The sequence below is a fragment of the Rhodamnia argentea genome, chromosome 7 (assembly GCF_020921035.1).
Source record: "Rhodamnia argentea isolate NSW1041297 chromosome 7, ASM2092103v1, whole genome shotgun sequence".
Taxonomy (NCBI): Eukaryota; Viridiplantae; Streptophyta; class Magnoliopsida; order Myrtales; family Myrtaceae; genus Rhodamnia; species Rhodamnia argentea.
Genome location: NC_063156.1, coordinates 10826082 through 10851765, shown reverse-complemented (window position 1 = coordinate 10851765; position 25684 = coordinate 10826082). Strand labels below are relative to the sequence as shown.

Here is a 25684-nt window from a genome sequence, read left to right as displayed (position 1 = left end):
ATTTGAAAGCTTTGCGCGTCAATTTAAATTACAACTTCTTTATTTACTCTGACTAAATAAAAGTAAGGGCAAAAAAAAAAAAAGAAATTACGTCTTCTCAATAATTTTTCCTAGACATTATAATGTTTTGTATTTGATGTTAAAAAATTGTTTTATTCGAGGAAAAAAATAGCAAGTGACAATGATGAAGAAAATAAATAATATATCGTAACGACATATTTTCATTATCTTAGCAAACGATAATGCAAGTTGATTTGAAGCCTAACTTCTCATATCTCAAGTTAATTACCTCCCCCTCGTCCTCGATGTGAAATGATTATGAGAAAGAACTAGTGAATTTCCTCGTATTTTGTAAGGATTTTATATGATGAAATTCACAAAAAATATATATATGTATGTTTACTAAGGGTGAGTTAATTTCGTGAAAAGTGGATGATTTGGAATATATTTCTTATCTACGTGATCGTTCGTATCTCTTACAAAAATGTATGTGCGAAAAATATTTTCATCGTCCATAAAAATTTTTAAACATAAATGTTTGTTGATTAAAAAAATTTATTGATTAATTATCTCAAATGATATGAGTAGTTATTTATAAAATAAAAAATTGAATTATTTATTTTTCGTGAAACAAACGAAGTATGCAACTTCGCCCGCGAAAGTTTTACTATCTTTTATATAGAAGTATCGGGATTGTGATAATGGATTCGAGGCCTAAATGTCAAACTTAGAAGGCGGACGTAAGATTGCAAGACCGCAATGCCGAAATCCGAGACCTCGGCCGCCCAAGATCTCGGCACTTGAAAATATTTTTGCAAACGATATAAGCGATTGTCTTTAAGAAAATATTTTTCAAATCATTCATTTTCCACGAAACAAATGCGCCCTAAATGTTATTTTTAAAAAAACTACACTTGTAAAGGAATTTAATTAATTTAAATAAAGAAAAATGACCTGAGCACCCGCGGGCAGAATCTAGCACAAATGGCCCTCACCTGGAGTCGCGCGATCCTGGCAAGTCGATGCCCGGTTGCGCCACCTATAGCAAGTCGCATTCGACAACAATGATGAGTGTCGAGTCTCGAATTCGACCGCACTCGATCAGGTTTCGATTGACTCCGTCGATTTGGGCTAGAAATTGAGCACGAGAGTCACGCGGCCCTAGGCACCGGCCAAGTGCCGAGAGCCTCGGCGACCCTTGATTCTCCGGATCTCACATCGACCCTGCGATTCTGGCTTGACCAGCCCAATGCTGTTGGGTAGTGGCCTTAAAACAAAGGTCTTGGACTTTAAAGCCTTTTCGGTATTTCTCAGATGGGCTCCGACAAATAGTTGTCAAACACTTCAACATGAATGTGCATATGCAACTGCCCGTGAGTCAGTCGCGTCGCATGTTGTCTGCTCATCGCTATCGAGCCAAAAGGGCAGTGTGCTACCCTGTTCTGTTCCCGTTGCATTGGGCTTGCACCCGATAGAAGAAGAAGATGCAGAGACTGAACTCTGTCCTCCGCCAGGGACAAAAAGCTATTGTGGATCTTGGATTGCTCACGGTCTTGCGTTCTGAGATCGCCCACGAGCTCTCGTCCAATCGCTTTCAGGTTCGCTCTCTTCAATCGAGTCTTTCTCGAGCTCATTCACTGGATTGGGGTTTATATTCGTTACCTGGCAGTTTTTCTTCGATTAACTTTTGGTGGGTGGCTTCAATTCGAGTGCCGATTGTACATAGGAGACTAGCTGTCCCGAGTCATAGATTGAGCGAGGCGCAGTTTTTTTGGATTTTGTTCGTCAGTCAGGATCGGTTTTGCTTGTGGCGTAGCTAAGGTTGATATCAGCCCGTCAATGACAGGAAGATTGTTAGTAGTAGTGTACTAGTTGAAGATTGTATACTGGTGAAAGACCCATTTTTGAGCTCATCATAGCGTTTGTACAGGTTCTTCATGTGGAGCTAAAAGATGATATAGCCTTGGCATTACAAGTACCCGAAAAAAGCTACTGCTAGTGCTGTTTGTGCCATGTCCTAAGCACGTGTAGGGCAGAAGCTAAAATTGACTATCTATTTCCATGCCAAAGCTCTTTCCTTCTTCATTTCAGTCGCCATAGAAAGCTTTATGACTTTGTTCTGGTTGCCCTTCTTGGGGCCTAAACACTGCAAAAGCTTTTTCTTAGCTCGTATTAACATGATTGATGTCTTAGAATGACCAAATTGGTGATCTTGGGGATTTTGTGGTTGACTGGGATGCACCGGAATCTGAAGATGTGCTTTTGAGGAGAAAATGTGAATCCGGTGAGGAAGTTGCTGTTTCGGCATTGTTGGGTCCACAAATGTATGGTGGAGAGGGCATGTTTCCCAGGGAAGTTCTAATGAAGGTCTGTTTCAAAAAGCCAGGCTTCAACTCCATCTTACAGTTTGATTGCGGTGTATGCAGTGGAACTGATAGTGGGTCTGAATTACACTTACGCGGTGCCTACTATCTCCCATCACCTGCGTTATTGCATCATTCGCTCTACAAAGGCCCTTTGTTCAGGTAAAATGGTTTAGTCTCCAGTTTTCGGTTGCTCTTTGCATTCTTGCAACAAATGGGTTGGTCTGACATAAAAGCTTCGCTGTAGGAGTCTGGATTTAAATGGGAGTAGAAAGGAATGAAAAAATCAATACAAACTCCATAGGTTTTTTGCTGGCATGATTATGTATTCCTAAGAAGGTGGTGACTGCTACTTCTATAGAGAATAGTCAGTTGTCCTATTCGAAATTTAATGTGTATGATAGAGAGTTGTTGGAATGTGGCGCATGCAGTATGGGAAGCGAGAAAACTTATGTTCTCTGAACCGTAGTGCAAATTGGATACTGGAGTTCTGGTTGGTCTTTGTTTTAGAAATGTTTTCTTTTGCATGTTTTCAGATCTTTAAACTGTAAGAGACTCATGTAGACTTGCTTGTCGAAATGCCTTTATGGCCATTTCTTGTTTATAATGATTGCGATGTTGTTGCTCTTGGATTTTCTCAATTTCAGAATTCTTTGTCTATTTCTGTTGGGACTAGCTTCTGCTACACTGGTTTTCTGAGACGACTTGAACATAGTTAATATCTTGCAAACTTCATGTTCATCTTCAATACAGTTGGAATCTTTATATGAAGCCAGCTTAACTATGATGTAGCCTGCTAAAATCCTTTAACTTGACTTTTCCCTTTATGGGGTTGTGGATTTTCCATTCTTCTGGTATGTGTAATTGCGAAGCTTTGTTTGACTAGATAAGTGTTATATTTCAAGGTATAGTTGTGTAGAGAAAAACGGTTCATCTTACTTATAAGGTGAGAAAAGAACTAACTTTTGGAAGAAAAATGTGCAAGCGAAACCCACCTCAAGTCCCGTGTAGTTGGAATAAGACTGGGATGCAGAATTTAGTGAGAAGAAATCTCCTCTTCAATTATCAAATACTTCTGAGTCTGTCCTTTTGAATTTGGGAAGGATTTAGTCCATTATGTTTCACATGGTTTTGGAGGCATGGACTTATGTCATGTTGAGGTCTCTTGTAGTGTGCATCACTTGCACCATGGTCTTGACTCTTGAGGGGCCGTGACTTCAGAGCACTTGGGCTATACATGTTTCACGTGGACTGATGCGGATGATGAGCAGTGAAAGGTGGTTGTGAGTTGTGATTATCAAATTCCAAGATAGGGTGCATAAGAATTTTACATGTAATACTTAGTAAAGACTTGCTTACGAATAATTGAACGCTCTTTTAGGGCAATTGGCTTCTTGGATCGGGACCAGTTATTAGAAAGCTCAAAATAATTGTATACGCTATTTGGAAGCAATAGATGTTCTGTGTGTGCTTGTGCTAGTGTTGTTGCGTTTTGTTGTCTCTTTAAGGTGCTATGCGAGACAGTTGGCTTGGGACTTCAGTAGGAGACCTGTTTTTTGATTGCCTTAAGTTTCAAAGTTGGAACGCTTTATCTCTTTCTTTGCCAAGGATGTCCCACTTGTTCTAGGATCTTTCTGAGATGGGAGTTTGCAGCAACCTCAGCTGTCTTTTGCAAAACGGAAATTTCTTAGTGGAATGTCTATGCCAAACTGGATTGGTGAAAAGTCGTTAGTCTGGTATTTTTATATCACACTACCATGGAAAACGAAGTTGTGACTGTGTGAAAACTCTATCGCCTAACGTTTCTAGTTTAGGTTAATATCTTCCCATCTTCCCAGATTGATCGAGTTAGAAACCCTCACCATACATTTTAATTATCTGTATTCGCTTAATTCTGTTTAAATCTGTTGTTCCCTTTTATTGCTCTCAATGTGGCTATTCTCCTAATATCATGTTTGCGGTCCACAGCACATTAGACCATCATTTGCAGGACAAACTCAAGGAGTACCTTGTGGCAAAAGGAATTGGAAGAGGCCTCACCGACTTCCTTCTCTCATACTTGCATAGGAAGGAGCAAAATCAGTATGTAAGCTGGTTGCAAAAACTCGAGAGCATGTTGGCTACCAACGTATGACTTTAGGCAATTGATAGAACATTTATTCTGTCTTACAGTTCTTTCTCTATTTTTCTCTCAACTCACCCACAGAAATACTAAACTTTTTAAATCAAACGGCATATGTTGGCTCCATCAGTTTCTCTTTCTGCTCTTATCTGACTGTTTTTGTCAGTTAACTGAAGTGGAGTGTGCAAATTTTCTTTTGGCAAATAGAAGCTAAATGTGAAGCAGCTAAGATAGCGTTTACTTACCTAGCAGTATTGGTTTGCATTGAAACTGAAATCTGGTTGATGAGGAACATTGTCGAGATTGGGTTCGCTGCACTGGAAGTCTGTTTGATCATGACACCGGTCATAGCGACCGGCTCTTATGGCATTGGCAAATATTCAGGCTAAAAGGTGAGGCAATTCTTCTTCGTCTCAGCCCGATGGTTAGTTTGAATGTCAAAGAGGCATGAGGAAACTTTCTGATCTTCAAATCGAATCGGTAAAAAAGCACCGACGGTTCCGGAGCGTAATTGGGTGGTAGATGACCTTGCTTTATGCAGTGATCCCCGTTAAGCAGCGGGTTGAAATAACCTTAACGGGTTCGCTCATCATCATTACGGCCTTCAATTCTTCACTCCCTTGGAAGGGATTGACTTCAACCTTCTAAAAGTAGTGTTCATGCATTGCGTGACTGAACTGAAATATGCCACCAAACACCATACATCCGAAGGCTCTGATGGTCCAGGCCAGATCGAGATCAAGCCGAATCGTTTACGCATCGCTCTTTCCAGTTGGGTACCCGAAGCAAATGTAAAGATACCCTATCCCAGTGCAAATCAGTAGCGGAAGCATGGTGAGGCATCGTCGATGTGTAAAGCTCGCGTAAGAGGTTCAGTTTTGCATTCTTAACTATTGAAGATCATCGCTGAAAAAGGCAAGAGCGAATCTGCTCTTTTTGAGCTTCTTTTCCCAAAGATTCATTCGTGGGGACGGTCACCCACAGGAGATACACGTGCAAGAAACAATAAGACACTAAAACGATGCGATACGAGCTTCGATCGAGATTCAGAGCTGGTCCAGACATTCGAGAACGAATCAAACCGTACCATAGCTCGATCCGATCCCGAACCAGTTTATTTTAAAGGATAACGGATATTAAAATCGATTGACCTTGAATTTTCTTCCATCGCTCGACGTGATCCATGAACCTTTCCTTTTGCTTGCCATGGCCGTTGAGTTTCTTTTTTAAACTCGAGTAAATGGGGCCCCATTCGAAAGACTGGACCACTCTTTATCCCTCTCGTTCATCTTCCAACAACGGAAATGCTTGGCCTTTTGGTCGCGGGAATTAACATCCTCTTGATATCCTCAGCTGCCTCTGCGGTTGTAACCCTCCACCGCCGCCATAGACATGTCTCCCCCGCTCCGCTCCACTGGCGGCGCACATGCACTGCCTGAGGTCGCATGGCCTTCCTTCGTGATCATGACCGCCATCAGAGGTCGACCAGACACAGAAAAAGAGAGAGAGAGAGAGAGACATGGCGACGGTGCTAATGGACGCAAGGCATAGCGGGATCGACATGGTCAAATTAAAGCGGCACCGGCGGAGAAAGGAAGAAGGACAAAAGGCAAAATGAACATAAGCGGCGCAAACCCTTGCATTCATTTCGAGAATTGAGCTAGCAATCTGCGCCGCAATCTGCGCCGCTAGCTACTCTCGCTCGATCACTATTAACTCGGTGCAACCCAACGTACGACGGTAATCCATCAAGGATTATGTCGAGCTAAATTTTAAGAATTCAGGAAAGCGACACTAAATAAGAAAGAAGTTTCAGGGCAGCATTAAACATAAGGGGAAAGATTCGAGGACTACGAGCACCATTTCAGCAAGTCCAGATCTAATTTATTAATTTATTCATTAATTAGTGAGTCATGACACGATTTTCTTTATAATTTAAATAGCCCTAGTCAGGCGGAAAAGTCTCTTTCTATGAGCTACGCATTCGCACATGCGTGACACAATCGTCGACAAAAAAAAAGAACTTTCGTGTGCTAAAAGAACTTTCGTTTTGAGAAAATTCAAACGAATATCGACTGAGAAATAATATCTAAATTGCATGAATGGGGGGGAAATGATATGAATAATACAAAAAATTAGTTTGCGAATTTTTTTTTTTTTTTACTGAAAATGATTTTACCGTATTTTAGGAGTAAAAAAGTTGATGAAAAATTGAAGTACATAAAATTGGTCAAAACGGCCGTCTTTCGCAGGATCTATGAAGATAGAATATGTGTCTATGTGAGACTTCGGTTTTATTTATTTTTGCGTTTTCTTTTCCGCTCATTTTTTAACATTACTTCAAAATTACAATGACCAAAGTTTCGAAAAAAATGAGAAAATCAAAAGTCAAAAGTAAGAAAAGGCCAAAACCGCGTTCGTGCTAGGTGTGAACCGGGAGAAAATCACCAAAAAAATTCTCATCATACTTTAATATTGTCAATTCAATTCTAATTTTTTTTTGTCAATACAATACTAAACATTTTTCTTCCTTCTTCCTCTAGTCGGCCGCCAAGCCCAATGTCGGTGAGTTTGTGCCTTGCCAAGGACAAGCAAACTCCTCGTTGGCCCTCCCCTCCAGCTAGCTAGCCTCTAGCCGATTGCTGGGCTCGGCGGTCTACTGGAGGAAGAAGGAAGAAAAAAAAAAAGAGAAAGAGAAAAGAAAGAAAAAAGGGAAAATCAAAAATAAAAAAAAAATATTAGAATCTTTTTTTAAGATTGGTTATGTCGGTGCCGATCGGCCAAATAGACTAAACCGGCACAAATATAAAATGTTTAAGACTGCATTGGTAAAAAAGGTTTAGGACTTAATTATCACAATTGTAATAGGTTAAGAACTTGTTTTTTAGTAATTCTCCTCCATGATAGTCATGAAAATTTTGAAAAACGGAAAGGTTTCAAACTATTTTTTCCTTTTGCTTTTCCATCTCAACGGGTGTTCGGAATTTGATAGTACCCTCTTCTGCACGCATTGCATAATACTGGAGGCACACAAATTTGTAAACCTGAAAGTGTCCTAAGAGAATACATACATGTGGTGATTTGAATTTACACCATGCGTGAGAAGAGCGAACACGCATACCATTCGAGTAATCCCTTAGGTTCACGAAACACTTATGACTATCATGAAGGTGCAAAAATATTTGAAAACTTGATTTTTCCTTTTGTTTTTATATTCTAAATCCTTATTTGAGCAACTTTTAGGGTCTCTGTATGATTTTCCTTTCATAATTTCTTGGAAAATCCTTACTTTGACAAGATTGATGGTCTCTATTCCTAGCCATCTGTGCCGATCCTTTGGATGCTCCTTCAAACACATCGGAGAAAAGCATATGTGCCATAATTTTGGTACGACACTCACTTGAGTTCGTGACTTTTTTTTTCCTCAATCATTTGAGTGCCACATAGGTTAATGATCTTTCAACCGAGGGTCACATCGGTTAAAATTTGTTTACTTGAGTACCTCCAATGACCCATTCGGACAAACATATCCAACTCGGATTAGATGCTCAAGTGAACAAATTTTCACCAACGTGTCACTTAAATGATCCAAAAAAATAGTTATGATACTTGTTAAAGATAATTAGAATAATTCTTTAGGATATTTTCCTACATCAGAGATAATTAGGATATTTTTGTTGATTTTCGGTATCCCTGGAGATTATGCGAATATCTTCCTTTGATTTTGATTGTGCATTAATATACGTTTCTTTAAATAATCATCTCATAAAATCTAGAAATAGACACTATTTATTTAAAAAAAAATTACAAGACATCCCTAATGCAAAAAACTGACGTGAGGGAAATTTCTTTTCTTTTTTACAACGCGGTCCCACTCAATTGTCAAGCCATTTAAGTGGGGACCACTTCAACTTTTTCACTTAATAATTGCACGAAAGTCTCCATGGTGATCGACTTGACTTAAAAAGCAAAGAACTATCATATCATGGATACTGTAATTTTGAAGAGTCTATCAAGAAGCGTCTCTGAAACACCTGTTAAATACGTTTCGCGAAGAAATATTTGATTTTCAAAGTATTAATTGTTCATATAAGGACCGGCATATTTTTTTTTTAAATTATTATTTTGCCACTCAGCAATTTAAAGTCCGACAATTTTTTTTTTATAAAGTAACGGAGACATTTTTAATGAAATTCAGCTTTTAATGCATTGTTTTCTCTTTCCATTTTATTTAATTAATTTAAAAATGAACTATTTTAGTATTAAGAAGAATTCAAGAAGTGTCATAAGTGATCCTGTATATACCGCGTGCTGTCCAGATAAGTGTACGAAAATATATTTGAATCCTAAAGCATTCAAAAGTGTAATCTAGTTCTAAAAATTATCATAAAAATGCAATTAGGTCATAAAACTTTCAAAAAATGCAATTAAATCTTAAAACTTATCAAGTTGGTATAATCATATCCTAAAACTTATCAAGTTGGTGCAGCCAATTCCTAAAACTTGTTAGCATTTTTCATTTATCAAGTCGGATGGAGTTAATGGAATGACTTGATTGCATCAATTTTACAAGTTTTACAACTTGTTTGTAATTTTTGAAAATTTAAGGGCTCAAAGAATCGGATGTTTTTTTTTTTTTTTTTTTTTTTTTTTTTTTTTTAGAGTTTTATGACTTTCCTCCTATATATACAAGGAAGGAAATCGAGATCAACGTGAGAATCCCGTCTCGGACTTTGCCAGCCTCTCTAGACTCTAGGCTTCCTGATAGCTCTGCGCCGTCCCCCTCCCCACTACCGTTTGCGCGTATTGAGTCAGAGAGCAAAGGAGGAATCCTCCGTTGCCAGTGCCGGAGGCCCGCAAATGGAGAAGCTGCTGAAGGACTTCGACGTCGATCCGAAGAACCCCTCGGTGGAGGCTCAGAGGCGATGGCGGGCGGCCGTCACCATCGTGAAGAACCGCCGGCGGCGTTTCCGCATGGTCGCCGATCTCGCCAAGCGTTCCGAGGCCGAGAAGAAGCGGCGCAGCATCCAGGTCTGTCTGTCTGTCTGTCTGTCTCTCTCAGTTTTTGCCTTCCTCGCGATGTGCATGGTCAGTTTTCTCCGGTCAATGGTGGACGCTGGTGAAACCGCGCCAATCGACGACGCGATTGCGGTTTCTGATAACAGGCGAAGGTTTAGCTGAGACGGTTTTGCGTTGCGCGTTAATCATGGCAGTAAACAGATTAGCTGAGAGAGAGAGAGAGACAGCTGTTCGATTAGAAATTTTAACGGCGACGAGGCGAGGACAGGAGAATCGCCGGTTTTCACCTCCAATTTCGTCTCCATCTTCTCTCCAATTTCATCAAAACCTCTGAACGCTTGATCCGACTGTGATCTCGACAATGCTTTAATCCTTTCGATTCTCTCTGTCTCTCTCTCTCCTCTTTTTGGGTGGGGGATTCAGTTCCTTTGAATCTCCAAAACTGATCGGGCAGAACCGAGGCGACAATTTGTCTGTTGGCAACAGGCTAACAGCGTCGATCCTCGACTTTCCCTGGGGTTTTCCATGTCTCCTTGCGCCGTGTTTGCTAGCGTTTCTACTGCCATCGCCACACTACTCGAAAAGGACGGGGTTTCCCATAAGACAATTCCCCTTGAAGACAACTCGGCAATGCCTATGAGAACACCCAAAAAAAGAAGAATAATACCGAAATCAATGTTTGGCTTTTATAATTCGTAGCCACGAATGTTCCAAACGCCAATCACACGAAGGACGAACTTTCTTTCAACGACCTTTCGCAAAGTTCTTATAGATACTCGTTAACAAAATCACTTTTTACACTACAAACTTTTTTTGTTTTCCATAGATCTTGTTATCGAGCATCTCGGGACATTTTACATACTTTTTAATTTATTTTTTTCTCTCGCGGCACAAATAAAGAATGGTTAAACATCTAAAAACATCGTCGATTTCATAAGTTTCTTATAGATTCTTACATCAACAATTTTTTCGCCCCTTTTTTGTTTTCCCATGCTGTCGCTCCTGAATGATATGCCGGTGGCCTCCAATCGAAAGTCAAGAGTCCCCCATTCCGGCTTCAAACGTGGAGTCCACAAAGAAGATTTTGTATGTTTATTCACACTTTTTGTCTCTGGGTCAAATATTCATATAAAACTTACCACGCAGGAATGACGCGCTCTAGTCGCGCAAACTTGCGTGCATTGCCCGACTCGTACCATCGGACCAAATTACCAGATTACTTAGGAGCAAAAACCCATATCCCGAAGGGCCCCACTCTTTGATGTGGGACACATTTGAACGTGGTCCCCACCAAATCAGGACGTACTCTGAACTTTTAGGCCTGTTCTGTTCCGGAAAATCTTCTTAGTTAATTTTCACTTTGTGTAAAAATAACATCAAAATGATTTTTTTTCATAAATTTTCCCAAAAACATGTTTGTTCCGTGAAACTACGAAAGTTCTCTTTTTTAAGAGTGCAAGCTGCGAGCGCTCGCTTGTATGCCAACGAATATTCTTAGTTGCTGCCGATGGTGCTTTGATAATTAAAGAATGTGATGTATGTTTAATTATGTTTTGACGGGTGACAACCCCTGCCCATTACGGAACCATTGACAAAACCCATGTTTTAAATTTGAGTGGTGGGACCCATTGGCACTTGTTTTGCTTGGATTTTTTTTTTATTGAACTCTTTCCTTAAGCGGAAGCAAGAATGACTAGGACCAATTCAGACGCCAGGAACCTTTTTTAAACTCTTGCCCTGGTCAATATAGTGCTAATTAAAGGAGACCGACGAGCCATGTGCTTGTGGCCTCTGGATTCCCTGCCATAAAGGCAGGTGACATGCCCCATCCCCACCCTCCAAAATATTTTCCCCCCCATAAACAAGGATGGAGGGTGGGGATGCAATGTTTCCCCTACCATTATGGGTGCTTCTGAAACTAGTAGTCCTTTGTTTTAACGAATTAATGGGAGCCAAACTGACCTCCGAATTCTAGATTTGGAAGAGACTCCTTTATAAAAAAAAAATTCTAGATTTGGAAGAGACTCATTTATAGAGCTGATGTAAAACGACAAGGAGCCCAATAAATACAGAAGCCACTTGCGACCCACGAAACTTCCTCGACGTTGCCTTGGCCATAACCCGGACAAAGACTGCAATGAAAATGGTGGTCATACGTCCATGTCGTAGAGTATTCCTAGAAAAATCAAGGATGAAGATGAAAGATGCCCATGCCGCCTTTTTTGAGCGTTCAGGACGTCACGGGCTCTCGATTTTGTTGGTTCTTCTAGACTCTTTAAAACTATGCAGGATTCTAAACATTTTTTTTTGTTTAACTTGGTGGACAAATTGCCTGGTAGTGCTGAAATTGTGTTGGTGCTAGATATCTTTTGCTTGGACTCATCTATGATCCATGTGAATATATCATAGCGGGTCCAAAGCCCAGAGGTCCCCCGTCCAAATTGGATTGAAATAGTTGAGTCTTTGGCTCTTTGCCAAGCATGTTGTCTCATTCATTTGAGGATATCTTTGGCTGCTTTATTAGCTCTCGCCTTTTAGGGTCTATTATCAGCCAGTAGAGCAGAGGATTTGCGATGTAAAAACACTTTCGAACTGAGAATCAGTGCTGGTGTTTGATTAGTTGTTTTTTTTTTTCTTTTTCTGAAAGTTTGGTCTCCTAATTATTAGATGCTTTGTATGACGATTGTCACGCCCAGGCGTGATTGGATACATTTCAACTAGAGTGTGCACCCAATATAACCAAGAGCTAAGATATACAGCAAACCCTTTTGTGACCACTACTTAGTGAATACTTTGAGTAAGCTATTTAATGGACTTAGGATATACTTGTTTATCCAATGAAAAGCATGTGCTAGAAAATGATTTGTACTTTGAAGGTCTAGCTCATTATTCTTCATGAGAAGAACTTACTCAGGCATTTATGCCTTTCCATGCTTGTCAGATGCCTCACGCTTCTGAGGATCACTCAGGGCTTGATAGGCCTCCCCGAACATCTTCACAGACATCAAATACACAGCGAATAAAACTATATATAGCTAAAAATCAAATGCACAGCGAATAAAACTATATATAGCTAAAAAGTAAGGCTAGATAGTATGGTGGTCTCAGAGAAAGCTTCTGAGCTACATAACATGTGAAATGCTGTTATGCTAAATCCAAAAAACTATATCCATGAAGAACATTTTTTTTCAATCTGAGCGATTGACTTTCGGATTATTCTACTTCAAAAATCTACTTTCACCTTCGAAATTGCGAAAGCTGAAGTAACCAAGGTACAACCAACCAATTCTAACTTCACTTAAAGCAACATTTCTTTCTTCATAGCCAATCACATTGAAAAGTCCATTTCATTCCATTTGAAGCTCCTGCCGAAATTCTTTTTTTTCCCCACTTTTTTGGTCGGAACAAGCTTCAAAATGAACTTTCCAATGTCATTGGCTAAGAAGAAAGGAATGCTGCTTTTAAGTGAAATCTTGGGAATACGTTTATGTGAATGCGATCAATTTATTTACTTGAATATAGTTTATGCATTGTCTTTTAGGCGCGATTGGTTCATCCAGATAAGAACCCTGGAGATCCAATTGCAACAACGAATTTCCAGGTCAGTTTGATTATGTCTTTTGTTTTCTTGAGCAAGTATAATGAGCATGAGTTTGCACGCAAAACTACAATTTATGTTGACGACGATGAGTTGCTTCAGCTTTCTTGGATGGACTAGTTGAATATTTGGAGCCCCCAAGCAAGCAATTTTGGAAGGAAAAAGTAGATTTCTGAAGCAGAATAATCTGAAAGTGAATCACTCAGATTGAAAAAAAGTATTGCTCATGAATATAATTTTCCGCATTCATCTTAAGAAAATTTCACATGTTATGTAGCTTTGAAGCTTTTTCTGAGATCAGTATGTTATCCAGCCTTACTTTTTAGATATATGTAATTTTAGTCATTGTGAATTTGGTGTGTGTAAAGATGCTCGGGGAGGCCCATCAAGTCCTGAGTGATCCTGAGAGGCATATGACAAGCATGGAAAGGCAGGAATGCCTGAGAAAGTTCTTCTCATGAACAATAATGAGCTAGACCTTCAAAGTACACCTCATTTTCCAGTTCATGCTTTTCATTGGACAAACAAGTATATCCTAAGTCCATTAAATAGCTTAACTCAATTATTCCATTTAGCATTTTCAGTGATAGTGGTTTTCTTTGGGTATACAAATAATTTCAATTAAATACAAAGTATCCATTAATTAGTGGTCACAAAAGGTTTTGTTGTATATCCGAGCTCTTGGTTTTCCTTCAAAATGTGTGAACATGGAACCAAATTCACTATTCCCATCATTTTCTTGGGGATGAGTCCCAGTTCAAATCTTGAATATATCGGAATTAATTTAAAGATAGTACAAATGAAGGACTAGGAGGATGCATGGAACTTTGGATGATAGAAAATTACTTTAGTTCATGGAAAATGGCTTTCCTTTTTGCAAAATGGAAATTATTTTTCCTATTTTCTCATTGTCCGTGCAAGTGAAAAGGAAAGGTCCCTCTTGATTTATTTCCTATCTTCTCAGCTCTCTGACTCATCAATTTTTTTCCCGGGTAAGTCTTATCACTTTTTTCACAAATTCTGTGTACCATCTCTGAGATATACTTTATTAACGCTCACGTTTGTGTGCGTTGCAGAAACTATCATGTGCAATATTTCACAAATACAATTTTGTGATTTCTTTCCCAGTTTCTTTGACTCTTGTTGCTTAGATGTCTTTGTAAACTCTTATTACTTAGATGTATCGCAGAGAAAATGAAAAATTTTGTTTCCAGTTGTAATCAATACACATCATTTTTAACCATAGAAGGCTGCTTTTAGTCGATTTCATTTTCAACGATTGAATTTTTTGAAATTATTTTCTAGCGATAGTAAGCTTTCAGTAAAATAAACAATCCTTAATTTATACGGGGATTCCTTCTTGAATGTCGTTTTTGGATGCGTCACGTTCCTGTAACAGTTTGTAAGAATTCTAAATGCCAAGTCCTAGTAAATCTTTTCGAAGTATTTCAGAATATAGACCGATGATTTTCTAAATATCTTTCCCAATGTTCCTCCTGATGAAACAATTTTTCACTTGTTTTCTCTTTCCAAATTCTTTGGATACTAACAAAGGCTGGGAAAACGCAAGCAATTGCTGATGCATGGAGAATTTTCGTCCAAATGAATCAGTGGAAATCTGTATTTAGTTTTGCAGTCGTTGTATCTCTTTGGAGACTAGAAAAGAGTCAGTCTTTATCCCCTTTTGTACTTGCTAGAAGAAAATGCGTAGAACAATAAGTACCTCACTGATTGGATTTTCGGTGTGTTGGATGTAGCAGTGGAGACATCGAAAATGAAAGAAAGTCACATTTTTTTGTTCGAGTATCGAAAACTTCTGCCATGATAAACCATGCTGCATTTGTTGATTCTCTTTCATAATCAACACTAAAAGAAAATACTAAGACAAAAGAATCCACGGACCCTTAAAGACGGAAGGAATGTCAGGGACTAGCTATTCAAATTTCTCTCTATTTGTCCTACAGGTCTCCTAACGGTTCGCTGGTTGCCCGTGCATTCTAACAATTGTAAGACTGTTACTGGGTTAGCACGCATTTTTGGCAGATGCAGGAGATTTTATTATAATGTTGAGCTATCACTACCCTACTGCATTTCACTTCGATTAAGACTTAGTTTATTTATTATCATTACCTTCTTCTTAACAAGATCGACAGTTAGGATTAACAATTTGACATTTCAATGCTTTTTCTTCCTGAACCAGGAAAAGATACGAGTTGCACTTTATGTTCAGAAAGCAGCTTTACAGTTCATTGATGGTAAAACTTAGCATTTGAATTTCTATAGAGAGGTTGTTTTTCACTTAACCTTCTTGAACCAATTCTCTGGTCATTCTGTTAACAATACTGTGATCTTCTGAAGCTGGCGGCCTGCCTGAATACAAGCTCTCTGATGAAATCAGAGAAGCAGGTTTTGGTATTGACCCAGAAGAACTCGCCTCTATTGCACGGGGGCACGATATAAAGCGCTTGAAACTTCATGGTGGAGTTCAAGGGATTGCAAGTAAAGTGTCGGCCTCTCTTGATGAGGGTATCTGCACAGAAGACCCATCCTCAAAATCTTCAATATCTGTCAGGCAAAGGATCTACGGCTTTAATCGATTCACGGAGAAACCTGCAAGATCCTTTCTAAAATTTGTATGGGAAGCCCTGCACGATCTGACACTCATTATTCTTATGGTTTGTGCTGTGGTTTCTATAGGTGTTGGGATTGGTACAGAAGGATGGCCAAAGGGAATGTATGACGGACTAGGAATATTACTTAGTATATTTCTGGTGGTCATTGTAACAGCAATTAGTGACTATAAGCAGTCCTTGCAATTCAGGGATTTGGATCGGGAGAAAAAGAAAGTATTTGTTCAGGTTACAAGGGATGGGAAAAGAGAAAAAGTGTCCATCTATGACCTGGTTGTTGGAGATATTGTTCATTTATCCATTGGAGACCTAGTTCCAGCAGATGGTCTTTTTATAACGGGGTACAGCCTTCTAATTGATGAGTCAAGCCTGTCAGGTGAGAGTGAGCCAGTCAATGTTTACAAGGAAAAGCCTTTTCTTCTTTCCGGAACTAAAGTGCAAGATGGTTCGGGAAAAATGTTGGTGACAACGGTTGGCATGAGGACCGAGTGGGGAAAGTTGATGGAAACATTGGGTGAGGGTGGAGAAGATGAGACACCACTACAAGTAAAGCTGAATGGGGTCGCCACAATCATTGGTAAGATTGGTTTGGGCTTCGCAGTGCTCACCTTTATGGTGCTGGCAGTACGATTCTTGGTGGAGAAAGCATTAAAACATGAATTAACTAGCTGGTCTTCTACTGATGCTTTGACGCTTGTTGATTATTTTGCTATCGCAGTTACTATAATTGTCGTTGCTGTGCCAGAGGGACTGCCTCTGGCAGTGACACTAAGCCTTGCCTTTGCTATGAAGAAGCTAATGAATGACTGGGCACTTGTGAGACACCTCTCAGCCTGTGAGACAATGGGTTCTGCTAGTTGCATATGCACTGATAAGACTGGAACGTTGACCACAAACCACATGGTTGTTGATAAGATATGGTTTACTGGTAAAGCTACGGACATGAAGGGAGCTGAGGGTAAAGATATCTTGAAATCAGAAACATCTGAAGAAGTTTTAGCCATCCTTTTGCAGGCAATTCTTCTAAATACAAGTTCTGAAGTTGTCAAGGGTAAAGATGGTAAGCAATCAATTTTGGGAACACCCACAGAATCAGCACTTTTGGAGTTTGGATTGCTTTTGGGTGGTGATTTTGCGGCACACCGCTGGGACACTAAGACACTAAAGGTTGAGCCTTTCAGTTCAGTAAGGAAGAAAATGTCTGTGCTGGTGGCTCGACCAGATGGCATGGCAAGGGCTTTCTGCAAAGGTGCATCAGAAATTGTTCTTGGAATGTGTGACAAGATTGTTGACAAGGAAGGCAATTTTGCTTCCATGTCTGAAGAGCAGGTTAAAAATATGACTGATGTTATTAATGGTTTTGCAAGAGAAGCACTGAGGACACTTTGCTTGGCATTTAAAGACGTAGATGACACTTCTGGAAACATTCCTGAGAGTGGGTATACCCTGATAACAATAGTTGGAATTAAAGATCCCGTACGCCCTGGAGTCAAAGAAGCAGTTAAAACTTGTTTAACAGCTGGCATTACTGTTCGTATGGTAACTGGGGACAATATTCATACTGCTATGGCTATAGCTAAAGAATGTGGAATCCTCACAGAGGGTGGTATTGCTATAGACGGACTGGATTTCCGTGGCAAGTCCCTAGAAGAGAAGAAGGAAATCATTCCAAGGATTCAGGTACGTAAATAAAACTCTCGATGGCATCTGATGTGACCATCGACTGATGTTGGAGATGCTTGCTTTTGCTAAATGCTGACTCCGGGTGCAGGTAATGGCGCGGTCTTTGCCTTTGGACAAGCACACCTTGGTCACCATTCTCAGGAAAGAGCTCAATGAGGTTGTTGCTGTGACTGGTGATGGGACCAATGATGCTCCTGCTTTGAAAGAGGCAGACATTGGACTTGCTATGGGCATAGCTGGCACAGAGGTGTGTGCTGCTAGTCTATACTGGACATATTTGTATCTGCCTGTGCATGCATGTGCGTGCCTGCATGTGTGCATACTAAAAAAACCTTGGGATACATAATGTTCCAAACTGCAAAACAGATTACCGGATGATTTACATATCTCTTCATTCATACATCTAAGCGTTTGCTTCTATGCTTCTTACTGTATTAGGAACATTGCTTGTTGCCGCAATTTTCTTCATGTTCTTCTGTGGAGCGCCATATTCCCATTGTTGGTTCGCTAAGAACATGGTCTAGGGGATGATGTTGACGCACCAAATTTTGTTTCCTCCTGTCCTCAGAGTGAATTTTCATTTGATTCTTCAGGTTGCCAAAGAAAGTGCCGATGTCATAATAATGAATGACAATTTCACAACCATTGTGAATGTGGCCAAATGGGGACGTGCAGTATATATAAACATTCAGAAGTTTGTGCAGTTCCAGTTAACAGTGAATGTGGTTGCTTTAGTGATAGACTTTGTCTCAGCATGCATTTCAGGTGCGCTGTTGGCGGATTAGCTTGCTTATCTGGAACTTCTTTGAAGTACTAAAACAGTAACATCGATTATAAGCACTTTGATTAAATAGTCTATATTTATGCTTTTCAGGATCTGCCCCACTCACGGCTGTGCAGTTACTCTGGGTCAACATGATAATGGACACCCTGGGTGCACTGGCATTGGCCACAGAGCCGCCAAAGGATGAATTGATGAATAGACGACCGGTAGGACGGGGTACCAGCTTCATAACAAGGGCCATGTGGAGAAATATAATTGGTCAGAGCATTTATCAACTAGCTGTCCTTGGAGCTCTCAATTTTGATGGGAAGAGTTTACTTGGACTTCATGGTTCAGATGCTACTGAAGTCCTGGATACTGTGATTTTCAACACATTTGTTTTCTGCCAGGTACATCTTTCTCATTTTGGCTATATTTAGACCATCATGAACCATACCAACAACATGGCATGGTTATTGTTAAGTCATGTGTGTTTTAGATCAATTCTTTACTGTTTTATTATGCTTCTCAATTATGGTCGGCACAGGTGCTTCCTCTGCACCTTCCTTTTGTGTAAATATGCATACAAGAAGATTTCGCTTGAATCTCTGATAATCTCAGAATTGTCACTGATGGCAGAAAGTGCTGACCTCTTTTCAGGTATTTAACGAAATAAACAGCAGAGACATAGAGAAGATAAACATATTCCGGGGCATCTTCAGCAGCTGGATATTCCTCGTCATCATAGTTTCCACAGTTGTATTCCAAGCAATCTTGGTGGAGTTCCTCGGCACTTTCGCGAGCACTGTGCCACTAAGCTGGCAACTGTGGGTGCTATGCGTCTTGCTTGGCTCAGTGAGCTTGCCTTTAGGAGCTCTTATCAAGTGCATCCCTGTTGGACAAGATGCACCAAAGCCTCAAGATGGACATGAGCATCACGACGGGTATGAGCCGCTGCCTTCCGGTCCAGAACTGGCTTGAACGCGATGGAGAGCCAAAGGCATTTTCAATGACTAACTCAGATCATGAAAGTTGAGAAGGAATAAGAGAGCATTAGGAGATTTAGGGACGTAGCTTCTACAGGATACATCCTTTTTTACTTCGTTTTGGATTTTCTAACTTAACCAGTCAGTTTTTCCTAAGGGTTTGCTCGTTCTCGAACCCAAAGTTTTGATGTTTCGCGGGGATACCCCGATTTCTTTCACATTGCTTGCATTTCACATTTCCAGGCTCAGCTCCCTGGCTCGATCAAATTATTTCCACTGCATTGTTAATGTCACTAACAAACTAAATTAGGACTGGTTTATTCAAATCTCACATACAATTTCTTGATCCTCAAAAAGATATCCAATTTATCACCGTTCACAAGGTTTATATCAGTATCACAGGCCAAGCATCAGCAATCTGAGTGAGCTGAAACACGCTGGTGTTATATCTGAAGAGAGTACAAGCAAGAATCAACTCGAACTACAGCAAAGAAGAGTCCCGGTCTACTTAAACGGAAGCAGCATCAGTCTTGAAAACAAGGAACAAGACAATAAAAAAGACAACTGAATTTCTAATCTCGACACGCCCTTTTGCATCCGCACTCTGAGGCAGTCTGAGTTTCCCTCCAGGGATAGAGAAGCCAATGATGAGGCAGTCAAGTGGTTTGGAGCAGACAATCGGAAGTAACCTGCTGTTAACCACAACTCCCCCAAGAAAAACCAGAATTTCTATTAGGATTAGTTGGTAATAGCAGGCTTTTGCAAACCTATAGATCTACAAGAGTTGAGAGTCTAATTTTGAAAGATTTGGAAGGTCAACTTTGGTGCAGTTTGCAAGTAAAAATTGATGTTCAAGGCAGACTACAGCAGAATGAGTCTCGGTCTACTTAAAGAAGCAGCGTTGGCCTACACCTGAACACAAAGTACTTCAATCCAGAAAATGCTGACACTCTTGGCCTGGGGGCTTTGGGAAGGTTCAGCAGATGTATGAACTTCTGGAAATAGAGAGCAGTCTCTTCCCAGATGCTTTTAAGCAGACAATGCACACAGCCTGCAATCAAAATCCAATTTTTTTTTTTTTTTTTGTTGTTATAAACCTACAGAATTGTTTCAACTATAGAGGCATTAAGCTTATGAGCTATACAATGAAGTTGTGGGAGAGCATCGTTTAAGAATAGGGACCAAGGTCTCTGTAAATCAATTTGGATTTATGCCAGGAAGATCTACATTGGAGGCTGTCTTCTTGACACGACAGTTGATGGAGAGATATTGAGAAAAGAAGAAGGACCTACATATGGTGTTTATTGATCTCGAGAAGGCGCATGAAAGGGTTCCAAGAAAGGTTTTGTGGTGGGTTCTTGAGAAGAAGAAAGTACCTTCAAAGTATGTAGAGGTAATCAAGGATATGTATTATAGTGTTACTACATGTGTGAAGGCTTGTAATAGCACATCAAGTTATTCCAATCACGGTAGACTTACATTAAGGTTACGCTTCGAGTCCTTATCTTTTTGTCCTACTTATGGATGAGCAAACAAAAGATATCTAAGATGAGGTGCCGTGATGTATGCTATTTGCAGATGATATTATGCTTATTGATGAGACCAGGGCTGGGATTGGCGCTAAATTAGAATTATGGAAAAACACGTTGGAGTTTAAAAGATTTACGTTAAGTCGAAATAAGACCGAATACATAAAGTGTGAGTTCGACACAGCAAGAGGAGAAGATCAAGAATCCGTGAATATACTCGGATAGGAGGTACCCAAGAAAGATGCTTTCGGATATCCGAGATCAATATTGCAAAAGGGGGGAGAGTTGATGAGGATGTAAATCATAGAATCAGAGTAGGTTGGATGAAATGGTGCAATGCATCGGGGTTTTTGCGTGATCGCAAAATCCCTTTTAGACTAAAAGAAAAATTTTATAGAATAGCAGTAAGGCCTGCAATGTTATACGGAACTGAATGTTGGCCAGCACAAAGGCAACATAAGCATAAAATGGGAGTAGTGGAAATGAGGCTGTTAAGGTGGATGTGTGGTCATACAAGGATGAATAAGATAAGAAATGAAGGTATTCGACGAAAAGTTGGAGTAGTATTAGTGGCGAAAACGATAAGAGAACATAGATTGAGATGATTTGGGCATATTCTTCGAAGATTTCTAGATGCTCCGGTAAAAAGAGAAGTTTGTTACCAAGAGCATGACATAAAGAAAGGAAGAGGTCGGCCGAAACTTACCTAGGGGAAAGTAGTAAAACAAGATTTAATGAAGTGAAAAATAGATTAGCGTACGGTTTGTCTTAAGACGGAATGGAGGAAAACTATTAACAATGTGGAGGGGCAGAATTCCTATATTCTAGACTGTCCTTTTTAGTCCTTTTTCCTTATATATATTTATATATTTTTATTTTTATATAATTATTTCTTTTCCCTCAATCGGTCTTGCTTTAATTTTATTTATTTTTTGGTTCATCGACCGCCGACCCTAACTAGTTTGGGATAAAGGTGATGTTGATGTTTGTTGTTATAAACCTAGCACTAGCAATATTTGTGAATGTGAACCAACAGAGCTACTGCCAGTATTTATGAATGCGAACCAACAGAGCTACCAAATTGTGAGAGCACTACCAAACATGATCTGATTTATGTCTACTCGTCCGCCATCTTCCAACTCTAACAAGAGCACAATATCAAAAGGACCAATAGACTTAGTACACAAGTATACGTCCGGTTGTTGTCAAAATTCAAAAGGCAAATGGACTATGACTTTGTTATATTATTTGTCACGATAAAGAGACAGCGCTGTGCTAAGTAGACATTCAATGCAGAACTAAATCGTGGTATCTCATACATTGATTGCATCCATGCCCGAATCGTCAGTGATTCAACTCCGCTAGAATCAGACTTTTAGATGGAACATCTAGTAAACAAGCAATGGGTATTAGTGAGAAGAAGAATAGAGGATATGCACGGCACATACCTCATGATCATTTGGTTGGATCACTTTCCAGTCAACCTTAATGAAAGGCACATGAGAAACCTCAGGCCAAAGCTCACCATCTTCCACCTGACATTTTTTGCTCAATTCAGGGCAACATGCAATGCGCAACTCTTGGAGTGTAGTGAGCAAATCCACTCCTTGCATCGATGACAATCGAGGACACCCAAAGATATGAAGCTTTATGAGATGTTTAAGATCTTGCAGCCACTCAGGTAGAGCCGTCAAGTTTATGCAGTCAATAATGCACAACTCCTCTAAGGTGTCAGCAGAGGCCAGAAGCCACTGCGGCAAGTGCACCAATCGTGGTGAAGCCACAACCGTGAAGAAACGAAGCTTTGGGAAGAGGTCTGGTCCGTTATCCTCGAGCTGAGTCAACATGAACTTGTCACAACCTGCAATCCTCAATGACTCCAATGCAGTCAGTTCACCCAGCGGCAGAGACACCAATTGTGGACAATTCTCTATTGTCAAAGATAGGAGGTTGTTCAAACATACTGTGCCTGCAAACAACACTTCTAGACTTCCACAATTACAGATCAGCAAGTACCTCAAAGACTTCATGCGATGAATTCCACTCTTGAGTAGGCTTTTCTGCTTCGTGGTCAACAACAGAGATCTAAGGTTGATCATCCTATCCATGTCTTGAGGCAATTCCTCTAGTCCTGAGCACCCGGAGACAGATAAAAACAGTAAACCATGTAGCGTACAGATAGCATCCGGCAGTTTCTTAATGTGACCATTAACTCCTAGGCTAAGCGCTGTCAGATGCTTTAACTTGCCTATGGAACTTGGTAACTCTTCGAAGCTGGAATAGGAGAAGTGCATAAACCTCAAGTAGTTGCACTTGGACATGCTGTCAACATCTCTTGTATTGAACGCGTCCTGGGACTCACAGTTAATCAATCTCACTCTGTTTGACTTTAACTTGCTCGAGAATGGTGAGGCTTCGTTCTCTTTGAATTGCCCTGACGAAGCAGTTTGCAATAAGGAAACATGTCGAGTTCTCTCCGGAATTCTCTGGGAACTATGACTAAGCATGGAGCAATCAATTTGTTCCGTTGACACTGACAACGCAAGATCGTAAAGTAAATCATGCATTTTAAAAGAGAGAGATGGACCGCTCTGCCAGGCTTCTTGGAAGAAGGATCTGGACCACAACTCTTTCAAGTACTTGTTACAGACGTCCTCAGGAGTTCGGTTATCATTCGATGATGTAATGAGCCCACACGCTGCCCAAAAATAAGCCATATCTAAATCAACGATGATGTGGCCTCTACGAAAAACTGAACACAAGGCAAAACATTGTTTCAAGTGGGATGGCAAATAGGTGTAACACAGATTCAGGATGCGTAGAAGGTCCTCTTCTGTCTGTATGGATCTACACATATCACTGTCTCTCACCAGTTCCCAAAATCGTTCGTCGTCCTTCGAGTAGAGTAGGCCGCCCAACATCTTCAGGGCCAAAGGGACTCCCCTGCATCTTCCTACAATTTCATCCCCGATCTGGAGGAGACGCGGGTTTACTTCCCGTTCGTTTTGGTCAAATGCCCATGTCTTGAACAAGGATATGGAGTCTTCATGCGAAAGGCCCTGTAAGTTGTACGCCAGTAGGGAACTTGTGATGACAGGTACTTTCGCATCTCGAGTGGTCACAATAACCTTGGTTCCATTGGCAGCTTCGGCCAAATGAGACCTCAAATGATCCCAGCCAGCACAGCTCATTTTCCGCACATCATCCAGGACCAGTAAGAGCTTGCAGCGACTTACAACGCCCCTCAGAAGAGTCTGCAACTGGGGATAGTCCAAGTTGTTCAAATTTGGCCCGAGTTTACACTGGATGATCCTTTCCACGACAAGCCTCACATCGAAATCATCAGGCATGCTCACCCAAATTGTCAAATCAAAGTCTTCTCGCACTCTAGCATCATTGAACACCAAACTAGCAAGTGCAGTCTTGCCTGAACCTCCGATCCCGACAATGGGAATCATGGACAGGTTCGCACCATCTCTAGGCGGATCTTGCTGCATCAAGAGTTCAATTATCTTATCTTTATCAGCATCCCTCCCAATGATGGGATCAAATCCTCTCACCAAGTTTGGTTTCATCTCTCTCACCCTCACTCCGACTCCACCAACATCACAGGTTCGCTTGCTGAGACCGAACCCCTCGATCTCACCAACCATCTGCTTCAATCTTCCTCCTATCTCACAGATCTTCTTGCCCATTTTCAGATTGAACGTGAAGGGACTAGAACAAGAAAAGAAGTAGCGCACCTTGCCATGTTTCCGCCGTTGACCGTTCAGCTTCTTCCTCAGGGCTTCACACTGGACATCATCAAGCAAGTCCTCGACATCGTACAAGACATCTTTAAGCTGCTCTAACCACGCTCGGAGCTTGCGGTTGTGCCCCTGTTTCTCTTCAGCATCCAAGAGCACCCCTTTAATGGAAGCCAGAGCGTATTGAAGCTTCCTCAGCTCGGCTTCCATGCCACCATCGACCAAGGCATCTTCTTGAAGCGCGAGAGAGCCCAGCTTCTGCAGGACTCTCCCGGTGAAGCCATACAGCACTGAACTCGCCATGTCTTTGTCTTCTTTTCCAGTTTGTGTTTGGAGAGGTTGTGCTGTGAAGTGTGAAAGGAGGTGTTGCGTTCGCTTTTGTAAATTTATTCCTGGCTCTTCAGCGCTGTTAGCGTTCTTCCGTGATGACGCCGTGGACTCTGGAACATCACGACCCAATGCTGGCGTCACGCAAGAGCTCCATCATTTAAAAATTTAACCTTTTGACAAAAACTCAATGGGAATCCTACATTTCTCGATTGAAGAGCACATGTGAGACGCACTAAGCACTTTGTCAAAAGCAGACAACTTTATGATAAATTTATGCTTAATTAATTTTTATAATAAAAAATTATAAAAAAAAAAGTACACATGTAACAAATTTTACTTTTTACCAGTCTCGATTAAATTTTCCTGTTAACTTACCGAATTGGATTAACAGATATACCGGTTTGAAATTATTATCCTCCTTTTATTATGAGTATACCGGTTTGAAAATTTTTGTAGTATTAACCCAATTTAACGGAAATTAACGTAAGGTAGATTTATCACGAGTGTATTAGTTTTGAGATAAATTTATCATATATATTAGTTTGGTATTTTTTATTGTCAAAAAATTAATTTGAGGTAAATTTATTATATGTATATTAATTTAAAATTTTTCTTGGTATTAATTCTTTGTACAAGAGTTATGGCCATCGCACATGCGAACCCACCCAACAGGAGCTCGTTACTTAATCGCCATAACACTGGTTTGTTATTTAACGTAGATTTAAGGAAAATGTCTTTTGAAGATAGCAATAATGAGGATGCATTTGAATGTTAAGTGGCAGGAAATGCGGTCTGAAAATGTAAGAAGATGATATCTGCATGGAACCAAAATATGTAAACTTCAATGTTTTTCTGGACTTGTACTGTTGCTTAAACTTCAACGACAAGGAGGTGGCCATGAATCAAGAAAAGCCA

The 25684-nt window shown here is 40.3% G+C and overlaps 3 protein-coding genes across 5 annotated transcripts; 2 read left to right on the top strand and 1 right to left on the bottom strand.

Moving 5' to 3' along the window:
- Positions 1-1357: 1357 nt before the first annotated feature.
- On the top strand, positions 1358-4780 carry LOC115737724. The gene is made up of 3 exons (XM_030670021.2): positions 1358-1598; positions 2194-2525; positions 4332-4780. The coding sequence occupies exons 1-3, from the start codon at positions 1485-1487 to the stop codon at positions 4495-4497; spliced, it is 612 nt and encodes a 203-aa protein (XP_030525881.1). The 5' UTR covers positions 1358-1484; the 3' UTR covers positions 4498-4780.
- A 4451-nt stretch (positions 4781-9231) lies between these two features.
- LOC115737719 (putative calcium-transporting ATPase 11, plasma membrane-type) lies at positions 9232-19382 on the top strand. Of its 2 annotated transcripts, XM_048282426.1 has the most exons (8): positions 9379-9516; positions 13471-13550; positions 15303-15357; positions 15461-17412; positions 17504-17662; positions 18009-18180; positions 18290-18588; positions 18839-19382. In XM_048282426.1, exons 2-8 carry the CDS (start codon positions 13539-13541, stop codon positions 19157-19159), a joined length of 2970 nt encoding a protein of 989 aa, XP_048138383.1. In that variant the 5' UTR covers positions 9379-9516; positions 13471-13538; the 3' UTR covers positions 19160-19382. The 2 variants fall into 2 exon arrangements, with proteins under 2 accessions (XP_030525872.1, XP_048138383.1); XM_030670012.2 differs by lacking the exon at positions 13471-13550 and having other exon boundaries at positions 9232-9516.
- A 646-nt stretch (positions 19383-20028) lies between these two features.
- On the bottom strand, positions 20029-24806 carry LOC115737720 (disease resistance protein RGA2-like). 2 transcript variants are annotated; one of them, XM_030670014.2, is made up of 2 exons: positions 22142-24805; positions 20029-20215 (listed from the first exon to the last, which is right to left on the bottom strand). In XM_030670014.2, exons 1-2 carry the CDS (start codon positions 24740-24742, stop codon positions 20141-20143), a joined length of 2676 nt encoding a protein of 891 aa, XP_030525874.1. In that variant the 5' UTR covers positions 24743-24805; the 3' UTR covers positions 20029-20140. The 2 variants fall into 2 exon arrangements, with proteins under 2 accessions (XP_030525874.1, XP_030525875.1); XM_030670015.2 differs by lacking the exon at positions 20029-20215 and adding an exon at positions 21753-21834 and having other exon boundaries at positions 22142-24806.
- Between the last annotated feature and the right edge of the window lie 878 nt (positions 24807-25684).

What these genes read in the sequence shown, in the direction of transcription:
- LOC115737720 (XM_030670014.2), bottom strand. Translation starts at nt 24,742, where the DNA reads ATGGCGAGTTCAGTGCTGTATGGCTTCACCGGGAGAGTCCTGCAGAAG. An exon ending in TCCAACCAAATGATCATGAG is followed by an intron (nt 20,216 to 22,141) that starts GTATGTGCCGTG and finishes TTTTGATTGCAG; the next exon opens with GCTGTGTGCATTGTCTGCTT.
- LOC115737719 (XM_030670012.2), top strand. Translation starts at nt 9,346, where the DNA reads ATGGAGAAGCTGCTGAAGGACTTCGACGTCGATCCGAAGAACCCCTCG. An exon ending in AGAAGCGGCGCAGCATCCAG is followed by an intron (nt 9,517 to 15,302) that starts GTCTGTCTGTCT and finishes TTCCTGAACCAG; the next exon opens with GAAAAGATACGAGTTGCACT. An exon ending in TGTCTCAGCATGCATTTCAG is followed by an intron (nt 18,181 to 18,289) that starts GTGCGCTGTTGG and finishes TATGCTTTTCAG; the next exon opens with GATCTGCCCCACTCACGGCT.
- LOC115737724 (XM_030670021.2), top strand. Translation starts at nt 1,485, where the DNA reads ATGCAGAGACTGAACTCTGTCCTCCGCCAGGGACAAAAAGCTATTGTG. An exon ending in TCTCGTCCAATCGCTTTCAG is followed by an intron (nt 1,599 to 2,193) that starts GTTCGCTCTCTT and finishes TTGATGTCTTAG; the next exon opens with AATGACCAAATTGGTGATCT. An exon ending in TACAAAGGCCCTTTGTTCAG is followed by an intron (nt 2,526 to 4,331) that starts GTAAAATGGTTT and finishes TGCGGTCCACAG; the next exon opens with CACATTAGACCATCATTTGC.